The following is a 14,236-nucleotide window of genomic DNA, read 5'->3' as shown; positions in this document are numbered from 1 at the left end:
GAAGCCATGCCATCTTGATATTGTTGCATTGAAGTGGAACTCTGATTCTTTTCCATTTTTATATACCAGTCAAGGAAGAAGAATAACATGAATTGATGACATGTAAGTGATAAATTAGTTCATAATGTGTTAGACCAGTAGTGCTGTTGAATGATTGGCCTACTTAGAGAAATCTCTTCATGCCAAAAATTATATGAGTGATAAAAAGAAAGAAGATTGAAACTGCCTTTTACTTGTTATTGTATGTTAAGTTCCAGTTTAGACAGAATAGTGTACTACAGCTCAAGCGGAGATTATTTTTGTGTTGTGCTGGGAGCTGATTATTGTCTAGGTAATTGAGTTAAGAGATGAAAAGAGGACTGGGGGCTATTACAGAATACTTCTCACCTTTGTGGTGAGGAGGGAAAAATGAATGTTAACCTCAAATCTTGCCAGTGTTTCAGTTCTTTCCCTTACAACTGTAGTGAGTGTCAAACTATTCTCATGTCCTAGGGCATATTCATGCCTCCAGGCAGAGATCTGCAGGGATTTGCCTTCCTTCATTTGCCTACAGGGAAGTTGCTGGAAGTCCCTGCAAGACATGGGAAAATCCTTAGGAGAAATTAACCATTTGAGGTCCTGGTTACAGCATGTCACCTGCTTAGTGCTTCCTGATAGTGGTGCTGGAAAAACATAATTCATTCTTTCATTCAATCGTATTTATTGAGCGCTTACTGTGTGCAGAGCACTGGACTAAGCACTTGGGAAGTACAAGTCGGCAACATATAGAGACGGTCCCTACCCAACCACGGGCTCACAGTCTAGAAAGGGGAGACAGACAACAAAACAAAACATGTAGACAGGTGTCAAAATCGTCAGAACAAATGACAAAGAATCTCAGAAACACAAAGAAAGGAATGGAAGACTTTGTATAAAGTAGCTGCAGGTTTCTTTTTCTCATAGCATAAATAAATGAAGATGGTATGTTAATAATTTAGACTGGAAAGATGGGGCAAGACTGAAATGAAAAGCACATTTTCTGAGTTGCAATGGTTGACTCTCTTAATGGTGTTTGTTAAGGGCTTTCTGGATATGGAATGTGCCTACCAACTCTATTCTACTTTCCCAGGTGCATAGTACAGTGTTCTGCACTCAAGCAGAACTCCAGACAATTGTCTGCAAGACACTCCGTTAGCTCCCTCCCTGTTACTTAACTACACTCTTCCCTCGTTGCTCCCTATCCCCTACTCTTCAGTCCTCCCAGCCTCACCTCACAGGGGCTGTTTCTGTCTCTCCTATTTCCAATCCCTGGAACTCCCTGTCCCTTCAAATCCGTTATTCCCCTGTTTTCCCATCTTGAAAGCCTTTCTGAAACCTATTTCTTCCAAGAGGTTTTCCCCAATTAATTTTTCTTCATTTCAGCTCAGATGCACTGTACAACTCTGCCTAGTCCATTTTCGGCACATTTCTTTTCATACTCATTCATTCATTCATTCATTCAATCGTATTTATTGAGCACTTACTGTGTGCAGAGCACTGTACTAAGCACGTGGGAAGTACAAGTTTTCAACATTTAGAGACGGTCCCTACCCAACAGTGGGTTCACAGTCTAGAAGGGGGAGACAGAGAACAAAACAAAACATATTAACCAAATAAAATAAATAGAATAAATATGTACAAATAAACTAGAGTAATAAATACATACATACATATATACAGGTGCTGTGGGGAGGGGAAGGAGGTAAGGTGGAGGGATGGGGAGGAGGGGGAGAGGAAGGAGGGGGCTCAGTCTGGGAAGGCCTCCTGGAGGAGGTAGTACTCCACTACTACCTAAACATTTTACCTGTCAACATATCCATGTTTCTATTCTCTTCTTCTTCCTCTTATCTAAATTAGATAACCATTAGATAATTGCCTGGATTATCTTTCGACAGATACACTCTGGGCTTGTCAACCCCCCCTCCTCAAAAACCTCCAGTGGTTGCCTGTCAACCTTTGCATGAAGCAAAAACTCCGCACTATCGGCTTCAAGTCTCTCCATCGCCTTGCCCCCTCCTACCTCACCTCCTTTCTCTCCTTCTGCAGCCCAGCCAACACACTCCGCTCCTCTTCAGCAACCACTTAGTACAGTGCTCTGCACACAGTAATAATGGAATGGGTAGGCCTCTGCTTGACTCTTCCTCCTGTAGCCGAGTCTTATGGAGTACTGGAAGTTCTCCAGGTGCGACCCTGAGAGGGGGCTCCATTCAAACTACTACCACTTTAATCCAATCACTTATCCTATCCAGGCTTGATGACTGCATCAGCCTCCTTGCTGACATCCCTGCCTCCTGTCTCTCCCCGCTCCAGCCCATACCTAACATTCTGCTGCATGGATCATTATTCTATGAAAACATTCAGTCCATGTTTCCCCACTCATCAAGAACCCATCCACCTCCACGTCAAACTCCTTACCAACAACTTTCAAACACTCAATCACTTTGCCCTCTCCTACTTTACTTCACTGCTTTCCTACTACAACCCAGCCTGCACACTTTGGTCCTCAAATTCCACCCTACTCATTGTACCTCAGTATAATCTTTCTCACCACCAGCTTCTTGCTCAGGTCCTGCCTCTGGCCTGGAATACCCCACCTCTTCATATCCAACAGGTGATCACTCTCCCCATCTTCGAAACAATTACAAGGTCATATCTTCTCAAAGAGGCCTTCCCAGACTAAGCCTTAATTTCCTATTCTCCCACACCATTCTATGTCACCTTTGCACTTAGCTTTGAATCCTTTATTCACCCCTCACTCAGCACTAATGTACTACCCAGACTTTATTTACATTAATGTCTGTCTCCCCATCTAGACTGTAAACTCATTGTGGACAGGAAACATATCTACCAACTCTGTTTTACTTTACTCTCCCAAGTGCTTAGTTCAGTGTTCTGCACATAGTAAGCGCTCAGTAAATATGTTGAATAAATTAAAGTGTGAGAGCTCAGAAATGAAAAACTAAGGAGATGGAAGATAGTTTTAAGAATTTGAGAGGTCACATGAGTCAGATCAATAAAACTAGGGCATCAGGGAGGTTAGAGTAGTTGGGCAGGTTATCATAAGTGCTTGAATCAGGGTGGTGGCAGTTTGGATGGAGAGTAAGGGCTGGATTTTAGAGATGATGTGACGGTAGACCTAACAGGATTTGGTGACAGATTGAATCTACAGGACAGCATTTGGAAAAAAGAGTTGAATAGGTGAGTGAAATGTGGGGGAGAAAGTTCAAAATATAACTACAAAAGCATTAATACTTAGTCACTCTATGGATTGCAAGCTTACTGAAGTTTAAACAGGCAAAAAGTGCAAGTTTGAAAAGAAAACATCTGCTTTTAAACAACCTGTGCTTGAATATGTTTTTAGCCTCAAATACCTTTCCTAATGAACAGATGTTTAGGGAAACCTGGAGCAGAATTATCTTAAAGGGTTTCTCTTCTTTCCCTACAGAATATTAAAAGCAAATTATACCCCAGTGGCATATTGCCCTTAAAAAACATATTTTATAATGATCAGGGTGTGTGATGGAATTGCTTGGAAGTAGTTGTATTTCAGAGGTCTCTAGCCTGGATCTTCTGAACAGGTGTAAAATGTGATTGTAATACCACAAGTATTATTATTATTGTGATCGTTGACAGAATACTGGACTGAACATGGGCAGATGTAATGTGGTAATGGTATCAATAGTAGAACTGGAAAATGTACTGTAGAATACAGCACTGTGACTATGTCTCTACCTCATTTGAAAGGGAACAGGCAAGCTGGTACCAGCAAGCACAGTAGTTTCTGTAATAATGCACGTTTCATTTTTGATATTTCCCTGAAACTGACAGCCCTCCATTTAGGGCTACTCCCTGTAACTTTTAAAGGAAGAATAACTTTCTATCGCAAAATACTCTCTCCATCACACAAAATCAATCTTCTCTTTCTCTCTCACCCCCCACCCCTGACCCTCACTCCACTCTGACTCAGGAGGCCTTTTCTCCTCTCTTCCTTCTCCAGTCAGCAGCAGCAGCAAGTTCCCAGGAAATAAGGACCCCAGCGAGGGCTTTGAACTCTGTAGTTCCAGGGAATCACAGGGTTGAAAACTAGCCCCAGGCAGCATGGACTCTATCCTAATCCGCCTCAACCTCTCAGCTGCCTTCGACACTGTGGACCACCCCCTTCTCCTCAACACACTATTCAACCTTGGCTTCACAGACTCAGTCCTCTCCTGGTTCTCCTCTTATCTCTCTGGCTGTTCATTCTCAGACTCCTTTGCAGGCTCCTCCTCCCCCTCCCATCCCCTTACGGTAGGAGTTCCTCATGGGTGAGTTCTTGGTCCCTTTCTGTTCTCTATCTACACTCACTCCCTTGATGAACTCATTTGCTCCCACGGCTTCAACTATCATCTCTACGCTGATGACACCCAAATATACATCTCTGCCCCTGCTCTCTCTCTCTCCCTCCCTCCAGGCTTGTGTCTTCTCCTGCCTTCAGTACATCTCCATCTGGATGTCTGCCTGCCATCTAAAACTCAGTATGTCCAAGACTGAACTCCTTATCTTCCCTCCCAAACCCTGACCTCTCCCTGACTTTCCCGTCACTGTAGACAGCACTACCATCCTTCCCGTCTCACAAGCCCGCAACCTTGGTGTCATCCTCGACTCTGCTCTCTCGTTTACCCCACACATCCAATCCGTCACCAAAACCTGCCGGTCTCAGCTCCACAACATCGCCAAGATCCACCCTTTCCTCTCCATCCAAACCGCTACCTTGCTGGTTCAATCTCTCATCCTATCCCAACTAGATTACTGCATCAGCCTCCTCTGTGATCTCCCATCCTCCTGTCTCTCCCCACTTCAGTCTATACTTCACTCTGCTGCCTGGATCCGCAAGTGGCGGATCTTTGTACAGAAACCCTCTGGGCATGTTACTCCCCTCCTCAAAAATCTCCAGTGGCTGCCTGTCAACCTACAAATCAAGCAAAACCTCCTCACTCTTGACTTCAAGGATCTCCATCACCTCGCCCCCTCCTACCTCACCTCCCTTCTCTCCTTCTACAGCCCAGCCTGCACCCTCTGCTCCTCTGCCGCTAACCTCCTCACTGTGCCTCATTCTCGCCTGTCCTTCCATCAACCCTCAGCCCACGTCCTTCCCCTGGCCTGGAATGCCCTCCCTTCACAAATCTGCCAAGCTAGCTCTCTTCCTCCCTTCAAAGCCCTACTTAGAGCTCACCTCCTCCAAGAGGCCTTCCCAGACTGAGCCCTCTTTTCCCTCTCCTCCTCCCCATCCCCCCCGCCCTACTTCCTTCCCCTCCCCATAGCACTTGTATATATATTTGTACAGATTTATTACTCTATTTTACATGTACATATTTACTATTCTATTTATTTTTTTAATGATGTGCATATTTAATTCTATTTGTTCTGACGACTTTGACACCTGTCCACGTGTTTTGCTTTGTTGTCTGTCTCGCCCTTCTAGACCGTGAGCCCGTTGTTGGGTAGGGACCGTCTCTATATGTTGCCGACTTGTACTTCCCAAGCGCTTAGTACAGTGCTCTGCACACAGTAAGCACTCAATAAATACGATTAAATGAATGAATGAATGAACAAAGCCTCTCCAGAGATTTTTTTCAACTCTGCCTCAGTGAAATTCAAAGACTACTCTGGTGCCTCCAAAAGCTAAACTAAAGTAAAAAGTCCTGAGACATGTTTTGAACTCTGGCAAAGGAACAGTGTGGACACAAAGAGCCCTGGGTGGGTTTTGAACTTGTGACACAGCCCCAGAATGAGTTGGAGCCCCAGTCATAGAAGATCTCAGGGAAGAAGCCAGCAACAAAAGGAAAGGAAGGTGTCCGTCCGGCTGGCAAGTCCCCTGGCTGGGAAGGGTTAGACTGCCTTCTCCCAGCGGGCCAGGCCCCTTCCTAGGATGGCCAGAGGGGAAGAAGCTAGGCATGTAGAGAGGAAAAGTTAGAAATACTATATGGTGAATCTGCAAATACTTGGATGGAATGGAAATCATCTTTGGCATGCTCCAATAATTCGATCATCAGAAGCAGTGAGACCTGTGAATCAGAGGAGCTGTGTTCCAATTCCAACTCTGCCACTTGCCTGTTGTGTGACCTTGGGCAAGTCACTTACCTTTTCAATGTTTCAGTATCCTCATTTGTAAAATGGGGATTCAGTGCCCTTCTGCGTTGACTGTGAGCCCCAGGAGGGATAGGGACTGTTTCTGATCATCTTGTATCCACTCGAGTGTCTATTACAGTGCATGGTACATAGTAAGTCCTTAACAAATGTTACTAGTATTATTCGTCGTACTAGTAGTATCAGTGACAGGATACTGGACTGAGTTGATCATTGTTCTTTTCCAAAATTGTCATTTCTTATGCTCTGAGGATTGTAGACAGCCTGTTGGGTATCACTGGAGAGTGGGATTAGGGGCAAACCTACTTCTCCTCAAAAAAAGACATCTGAATCCAGTGATCACCAGACCCTACTTAAAGAGCCCGCGAATAATCCAACCTCGCATACAGTTAAAGGCAGTGCTGTGAGCAGGCCCGTTTTCTTAGAAACTGATTCTAAGTTGAATTTGAGAGGCAGGCTGAAAGCATTGCCAAAAACCATATCTTATTGCCTGAGTATTGTGGTATAGGTTTTCAGTACTTAGAGAAGGAGGACATGTAAATAAATAAGTATCCCATGAGTGCAAAACCTGAAACTTGAGTTCATATTTTAGGCAAACAATACCCCATCCCGCCCTAAGGATAAACTATATTAAAACCTAAATCCTTTTTAAAATAGTTCTATGACTAGGTAGTCCTATGGTTCTTTAGTTTGTAGCATTTTTAATTTAATATTTTTCTTATCATTAAAAAAAAAACTTAAGCTTACATGGTCTCTAAAGATTTTCTGAAAATAAGGCAAACGACCTAGTATTCCCAAATGAGAAAAGGACTAAATTTCTCCGGCTTTTGCAGTTCATTAGCAATTTAGCCGTAAGTTAACATTGAGAGCACATGTGTTCCAGCTCCCAGAAGTGGACAGTTGCATGAGGGGTTTTGTGCCCCTCCCAACAGAAGCTACTTACCTCTTCTTATCTGCAGGACTGATGCATTCATTGAAATCTGTTCTTCACTTGTCTTGTCTTATGCCATCGAGTAGTTTCCAACCCATAGCAACACCACAGACCCATCCCTTCCAGAATGCCTCGCTCTCCATCTGCAGTCGTTCTGGTGGTGTATCCATAGAGTTTTCATGGTAAAATTACAGAAATGGTTTACCATTGCCTCCTTCCACGCAGTTAACTTGAGTCTCCACCCTCGGCTGTCTCCCATGCTGCTGCTGCCCAGCATGGGTGAGTTTTGACTTGTAGCAGATTGCCTTCCACTCGGTAGCCACTGCCCAAGCTAGGAATGGAATGCGTAGGCTTCTGCTTGACTCTTCCTCCCTTAGCCGAGACTGGTAGAGTACTGGAAACGCTCCAGGTACGACACTGATAGGGGAATTTGCTCACTAGAGCACCTAAATGTTATGGCCAAATCTTAAGGGAGCTCTTTTGATGTGTTCCTGTAAGGTTTTGAATGATAACTATCAAATAGAAGTCAGAGATGTGATACAAATGAATATGGTACTTATCTTATGCTACACTGACAGATTGTACTTTCTGTTAATTTTGGAAAAGGTCTTTACAGATGCAGAGGATAGCATTGCATAGTGCATTGCATTGCATTCATCCCCCTGGCCTGGAATGCCCTCCCCCGGCACATCCGCCAAGCTAGCTCTCTTCCTCCCTTCAAGGCCCTAATGAGAGCTCACCTCCTCCAGGAGGCCTTCCCAGACTGAGCCCCCTCCTTCCTCTCCCCCTCCTCCCCATCTCCACCCCCTCTATTTTACCTCCTTCCCCTCCCCACAGCACCTGTATATATGTATATATGTTTGTATGTATTTATTACTCTATTTATTTTATTTGTACATATTTATTGTATTTATTTTATTTTGTTACTATGTTTTGTTTTGTTCTCTGTCTCTCCCTTCTAGACTGTGAGCCCACTGTTGGGTAGGGACCATCTCTATATGTTGCCAACTTGTACTTCCCAAGTGCTTAGTCCAGTGCTCTGCACACAGTAAGTGCTCAATAAATACGATTGAATGAGTGAATGAATAGTGGATAGAGCATGGGGCTGGGAGTCAGAAGGTCATGGGTTCTAATACCGGCTCTGCCACTTGTCTGCTATGTAGCCTTGGACAAGTCACTTCACCTCTCTGTGCCTCAGTTACCTCATCTGTACAATGGGGATTTGAGACTGAGAGCCCCATGTGGGACAGGGACTGTGTCCAACACAATTTGCTTGTCTCCACCCCAGCGCTTAATACAGTGCCTGGCAAATAGTAAATGCTTAGCAAATACCATTATTGTGGTTATTATTATTTATCTTGTTAACCAGTAAGACAATCAATTTTTGTGGTATTAAGTGCTTACTGCATGCCAGACATGGTACTAAATGCTGGGATAGATACAAGTTAAGCGTGGCTTAGTGGATAGATAATGAGCCTGGAAGTCAGAAGGACCTGGGTTCTAATCCTGACTCTTCCACATGCCTGCTGTGTGACTTTGGACAAGTCATTTAACTTCTCTGAGTCTATTACCTCATTTGTAAAATGGGGATTAAGGCTGTGAGCCCCATGCAGAGCAGGGACTGTGTCCAGCCTGATTAACTTGTATCCACCCTAGTGCTTAGACTGGTACTTGGCAAGTACCATTATTCTTATTATTATTAGCAGTAGTAGTAGTAATTAGGTTACACACAGTTCCTGTCTCACATGGGGCTCACACTCTTTAGTGCCATTTTACAGATCAGGTAACTGAGGAACAGAAAAGTTAAGTGACTTACCCAGGGTCACTCCACAGACAAGTGGCAGAGTGGGATTAGAACCCAGGTCCTTCTGTCTCTAAGGCCCGGGCTCTATCTATTAGGCCACACTAGGCACACTGCACTAATGTAACTGATGGGAGCTTCCTAAACTAGGAAATGGGGAAAATCGTTATATTCATTCCTAAATGTCTCTGTCTATAGTATGTTTCCCTATTTTTATGTAAATGGCCTATTATTACAGATGTGAGGCTTCTGCATTCATTGGCTATTGGACTTCAAGCAGGTTGATAATGTTGAACTTTCTCTGTTTTCCAAATCAGCTGAGTAGCACATTGCACTCGGGTGGACAGTTAGTCCTGCTGACATGAGGTTTATTATCTTTTCATAGGAGCATGGCACCATTTTTCATTTATCTTTTCTTGTGCTCTTATTCTAGGGCAATCCACTGTACTTCAAATCTGCCAGGAATGTTACAGTGAACATACTCAATGACCAGACAAAAGTTCTAACTCAGCTTATAACAGGTAAGGAAGTCAATCCCCAAGAAGCAAAATGCAAGATGCTGCAAGGAGTCTTCTCCTAGAATGTTATGTTGTGTTGCTATCAGAACACAGGCTTAATTGCATAAGCCTTCTAAGCAGAAGAGTTGTTAAAATATTCCTTTATATTTAAATTTTGTAGGTGTGATAAAACTGCCATTGAATTTAGAGCTATAGATTCCTAAAAGGCAATGAGAAATCTTTTTTTGTATTTTTTAATAGTAGTAATGATAGTAATATTTGTAATAGTTAACAGGTGGCTTTTTTCTTTGGCACATATATCAGCAAGTAATAAGTAAATGTGTGGGGAAGAAGGAAGAGCAGCTCATTCATCAAATGACTTCACTGTATACACACAGTATTGCCACTTGTTTGGTTTCAGCGACAGGAACTGAAATCACAGATGGACATCTCCATTTTAAGACACTAATTGTCCAAGTGTTCCATCAACGTTACCATGTCTAGAACATCTGGTGGTGCGCTGGTGAGCTATACGGAGGCAGCTGCCATTCCTTAGCAAAAGTCTTCCCTCCTACTAATGAAAAAACGTTTGATTTTAGCTATTATTAGCACTTCATGGTTGAGCTTTGTGCCCCATTAAATTCACTCTGCTGGTGTCTTGGGATGTGCCTGAAAGAATAGAATCAGAGGAATTGAAGAATTCCAAGAAGTCTTGCTGAATTCATGAATATATGGTTTCTACAATAGATTGGCTGCCTGCCTTGCTTATAAAATATCTGGCCTGAAATCCCAACACTGAATAATTAAAGAAATAGCTTCAGTAAGCAATGATTTAAGCTGTGTGTGTATGAACATTGCCTTGGGGAGGAAAATGAATTCAACCTCAAGCTGCCATGTGCTTACATTCAGAAAGAACTTGTAGAGACAGTTGATCATTGGCCATTCATTTGCAATGGAATATTTGGTTTCCTGGAGTGATTCTGTTTGGATAAAGCTAGGACTGACCAGGTGACTGTTATTCGGTGAAAGATAGAGCCACATTTTCTCAAATAGGAATAAGCATCTCCAGGATGAGAAGTACAGCCGCTGAAATTAAAATAAGTAGCACAGCAGGCCAAAGCCAGAGACTCAAACTCCAGCATGAGCCTTCTTGGTTGAATTTTGGAGAAGCTTATAGATGGGCTATTGTTCACCTCTTCGACTGGGATTGAAAGGAACTTGGACCCTAAAAATGGGTCTACATTGTCTCATCATCTAAAATTAAGATGATACCTGCAGGTTTTTTCAGCCTAATGATTTCAGAAATGATTCTTCAAACTTTGTTAAGTCCCAGCATGTTGGATGGGTTGGTCCTAATTAAAGGAACTGTCCTTTTCCAGCAGCATGCTCACTTGTCTGATTTCTGCTTTCTTCTGAGAAGAAGAGCCTGGATAGCTCCTTTTGGGCAAGAATCATGTATACCAGCTTTAGTGGGTCGTACTCTTCCAAGTGCTCACTACAGTGCTCGGCACACAATAAGTGCTCGTTTACTACCATTTATTGATTGATGGGACAGGTAAATTGGGATCTAAATTGGGATAGAATTAATAGTTTGATCCTGTGATTAGTGAGTGTGAAATACAGGTGAAGAAAAGGAGACTTCTTCTGATTTTTTTTCAGTTTACTTGGGCCCTTGTGATCAGATTTTATATCCCATCTGTACCCAGTTCAGTCTGGGGTGATGGGAAGCCTTTGTTGAAATGCAGTAGAGGCTGAGTCATCCATATTACCGAGCCACTAACAGTGATCCTGTGTTTGCTGCCAAGGGTTGAACTTTAGGACAGTAAATACAGTGCCAACTTGTAAATTTCAGTTTGTATTGAAGGAATTACTTAGAAGTCACGTAATCTCTTTGCAAGATACAATTGCAACAGTATTGAAAAAAACCTATTTTTGACACATAAATCAGCCCCAGCCTATAATCCAGCAATGTTCCTGACAAACCCTAAATACCTGCAGTTATGAATCTTAACGAATGCTGCTCGTAGTTAGAGGAATACTCCCTTTTTAGTGTTTCCACCAAAATGTGAAGTAAAAACTAGGTGCAAATTTCAGATCTATTTTCAACGGAATGAATAATCCAGCAAAATCAATATTTTTTAAGCATATTTACCTGCCTGCTAGTTGTAAAGATGGTGGTATTTAAGGGCTTTATTATGTGCCAAGCACTGCAGTAAGCACTGGGGTAGATCCATAATAATCAGGCAGGACACAGTCCCTCTTTCACAAAGAGCTTAGTCTAGAGGGAGAACAGATACTGAATGCCTGTTTTACCTATGAGGTTAGTGAGACATAGAGAAGTTAAGTGACTTGCCCAATGCCACCCAGCAGGCAAGTGTCAGACCCAGGATCAGAACCCAGGTCCTCTGACTCCCAAATTCATGTTGTTTCTGTTAAGCCATGCTGCGCCCCAGGGTTGTCAGTGGTTCTCAACAGTTGTTCATTGCTCACTTTATCCCTCCCTGGACTTCTCACCTCTGAGCCTGACCCAAAGGAGGGCAGCGGCTACACTGTTTCTTCTCTTGCGATCGGAATATCTTTTTTTTCCCATCCCTTCCTTCCATCTGGGAGTCCCAGCTGGATGGATAGGTAGGGTTTATGGAGGATAGAATTACAATTAATAATAATTGTGGTATTTTTTAAGCACTTACTATGTGTCAAGCGCTGTTCTAAGCACTAGGGTAGATACAAGATAATTGGGTTGGACACAGTTCCTATCCCACACAGGGTTCATAGTCTTAATCCCCATTTTGCAGATGAGGAAACTGAGGCCCAGAAAAATGAAGTGACTTGCCCAAGGTCACACAGCAGACAAGTGGCAGAGCCGAGATTAGAAGCCCGTGGCCTAGTGGAAACAGCACGGGTCTGAGACTCAGAGGACGTGGGTTCTAATCCCAGCTCTGCCATACATATACTGTGTGAACTTGGACAAGTCACATAACTTCTCTGTGCCTCAGTTACCTCATCTGTAAAATGGGGATGTGGGACAGGGACTGTTTTCACCACAATTTGCAAGTATCCATCCCAGCGCTTAGTACAGTTTCTGTCACATAGTAAGGGCTTAAAAAATACCATAATTAACACCCAGGCAACTGTTCTTTCCCATCACCCTCCAGCCACAAGTCTAATGCCTCCTGATCAACCCCACAGCACCTGTATATATGTATATATGTTTGTACATATTTATTACTCTATTTATTTTATTTGTACATATCTATTCTATTTATTTTATTTTGTTAGTATGTTTGGTTTTGTTCTCTGTCTCCCCCTTTTAGACTGTGAGCCCACTGTTGGGTAGGGACTGTCTCTATATGTTGCCAATTTGTACTTCCCAAGCGCTTAGTACAGTGCTCTGCAATCAATCAATCAATCAATCGTATTGAGCGCTTAATATGTGCAGAGCACATATGTTACTCTGCACATAGTAAGCACTCAATAAATACGATTGATGATGATGATGATGATCAACTGCAACTACAGTGAGGTGATTCTGTGAGTGGGTGAATGAGTACCCATGAAGTCACACACATATCAATCAATCAGTTGTATTTATTGAGCGCTTACTGTGTGCAGAGCACTGTATTAAGCACTTGAGAGAGTGCAATATAACAGACACATGCCTTGCCCTCAGTGAGCTTACAGTCTGCATGACAAGCTCACAGTCTTACACACACACACACACACACGTCCTTCGAACTTGAAGATACCACTGAGATAGAAGTTCACTTATTAGTGAATGAGAGACTAAAAAGGCCATTGTAGGGCTCCTGGCTTACTCTCCATGACTGATCTTTGTTGTGCAGTTGGGCCTATGACTGTTACTGTCTCCTTGTTTTGAAATCTTGAAGCGTCTACTCAAGTACCACTGTTTTTCTGTTTTGCACTGCTTGGTCTAACTGTCACCTACCTATCTACTGCAATTGTCTCCCAATTTTTGAAGGAAATTCCAAGTTGTCTAAGGCTTTGCTTTACTATGCACTGCACATGGCAAATGCTTAGTAAATACTATTACTGCTAGCATGACTACAGTATTTCCTCTTCCTCCCTTATTTTCGGGTGACCAATTTCAGCTCACTATGAGGTATTCATTTGGATATTCTATTACCATCTATTCTCCTTGTCTGTCTCACCCAGCAAAGCTGCATGGAGGAGAGCACAGCTTCAGTGCTATGAGTCTAACTTCTATTTTATGAAGCTTGATATCATGCTGATGCCACACTACATTTAACAGTTTCCACGAAGGATGTCTTGGCCTTCTTGATTTGCTTTTCTACTTTATTGTTGCATCATTGGCCAGTGTGCTGCCTACATTAAACAATCCAGCAGTGGTAATTGGCTCATAGTTGCCATGGAGATTTTGGTTGACCTGTACCAGAAATCCATGGAAGGACGTATCTGGGAAGAAGAAACATTAATCACAGAAGTTCTGTTGGAGGACTGGGGATTATCATAAGGGCTTGAAAGATCAGGAGAACTCTGGTCTCACAGATTTGAAAGGGGAAGGAGTTCCCTGCAGGAGGAATAGAGTGACCAAGGGCTTCGAGGAGGGAGAGATGAGCACTGAACCAAAAGGCAGGGTAGTTGCCATATAAGCAGATCAGACACAGTTCCCATCCCACATGAGGCTCACAGTCAAAGAGCAAGCTTGAACAGGTATTTTAAACCCATTTAGCATATGGGAAAACATATGTGACATTGTAGAACACAATCATTTTTCCTCTGAAGAAAATGTAGCTTATGCACTGGGCAAATCTGACTCAGTGTAAACTAAAACAAAGTTCTGTTCTCTTGAGTGCTAGGTATTCAAGAAATGCTAGGAATGCT

General features: G+C 42.9%; 1 protein-coding gene across 5 annotated transcripts in view; it reads left to right on the top strand.

Moving 5' to 3' along the window:
• SGCD (sarcoglycan delta) overlaps window positions 1-14,236 on the top strand; it is a 601,642-nt gene that overhangs the window by 488,896 nt on the left and 98,510 nt on the right. For all 5 annotated transcript variants that reach the window (XM_038739913.1, XM_038739909.1, XM_038739912.1 and 2 more), the window contains exon 4: window positions 9,310-9,397. In XM_038739913.1, coding sequence (XP_038595841.1) covers window positions 9,310-9,397 — 88 coding nt within the window. The remainder of the gene's footprint in view (window positions 1-9,309; window positions 9,398-14,236) is intronic.

The sequence above is a fragment of the Tachyglossus aculeatus genome, chromosome X1, assembly GCF_015852505.1.
Source record: "Tachyglossus aculeatus isolate mTacAcu1 chromosome X1, mTacAcu1.pri, whole genome shotgun sequence".
Classification (NCBI taxonomy): Eukaryota; Metazoa; Chordata; class Mammalia; order Monotremata; family Tachyglossidae; genus Tachyglossus; species Tachyglossus aculeatus.
This window is presented reverse-complemented; position numbering and strand designations above follow the sequence as displayed.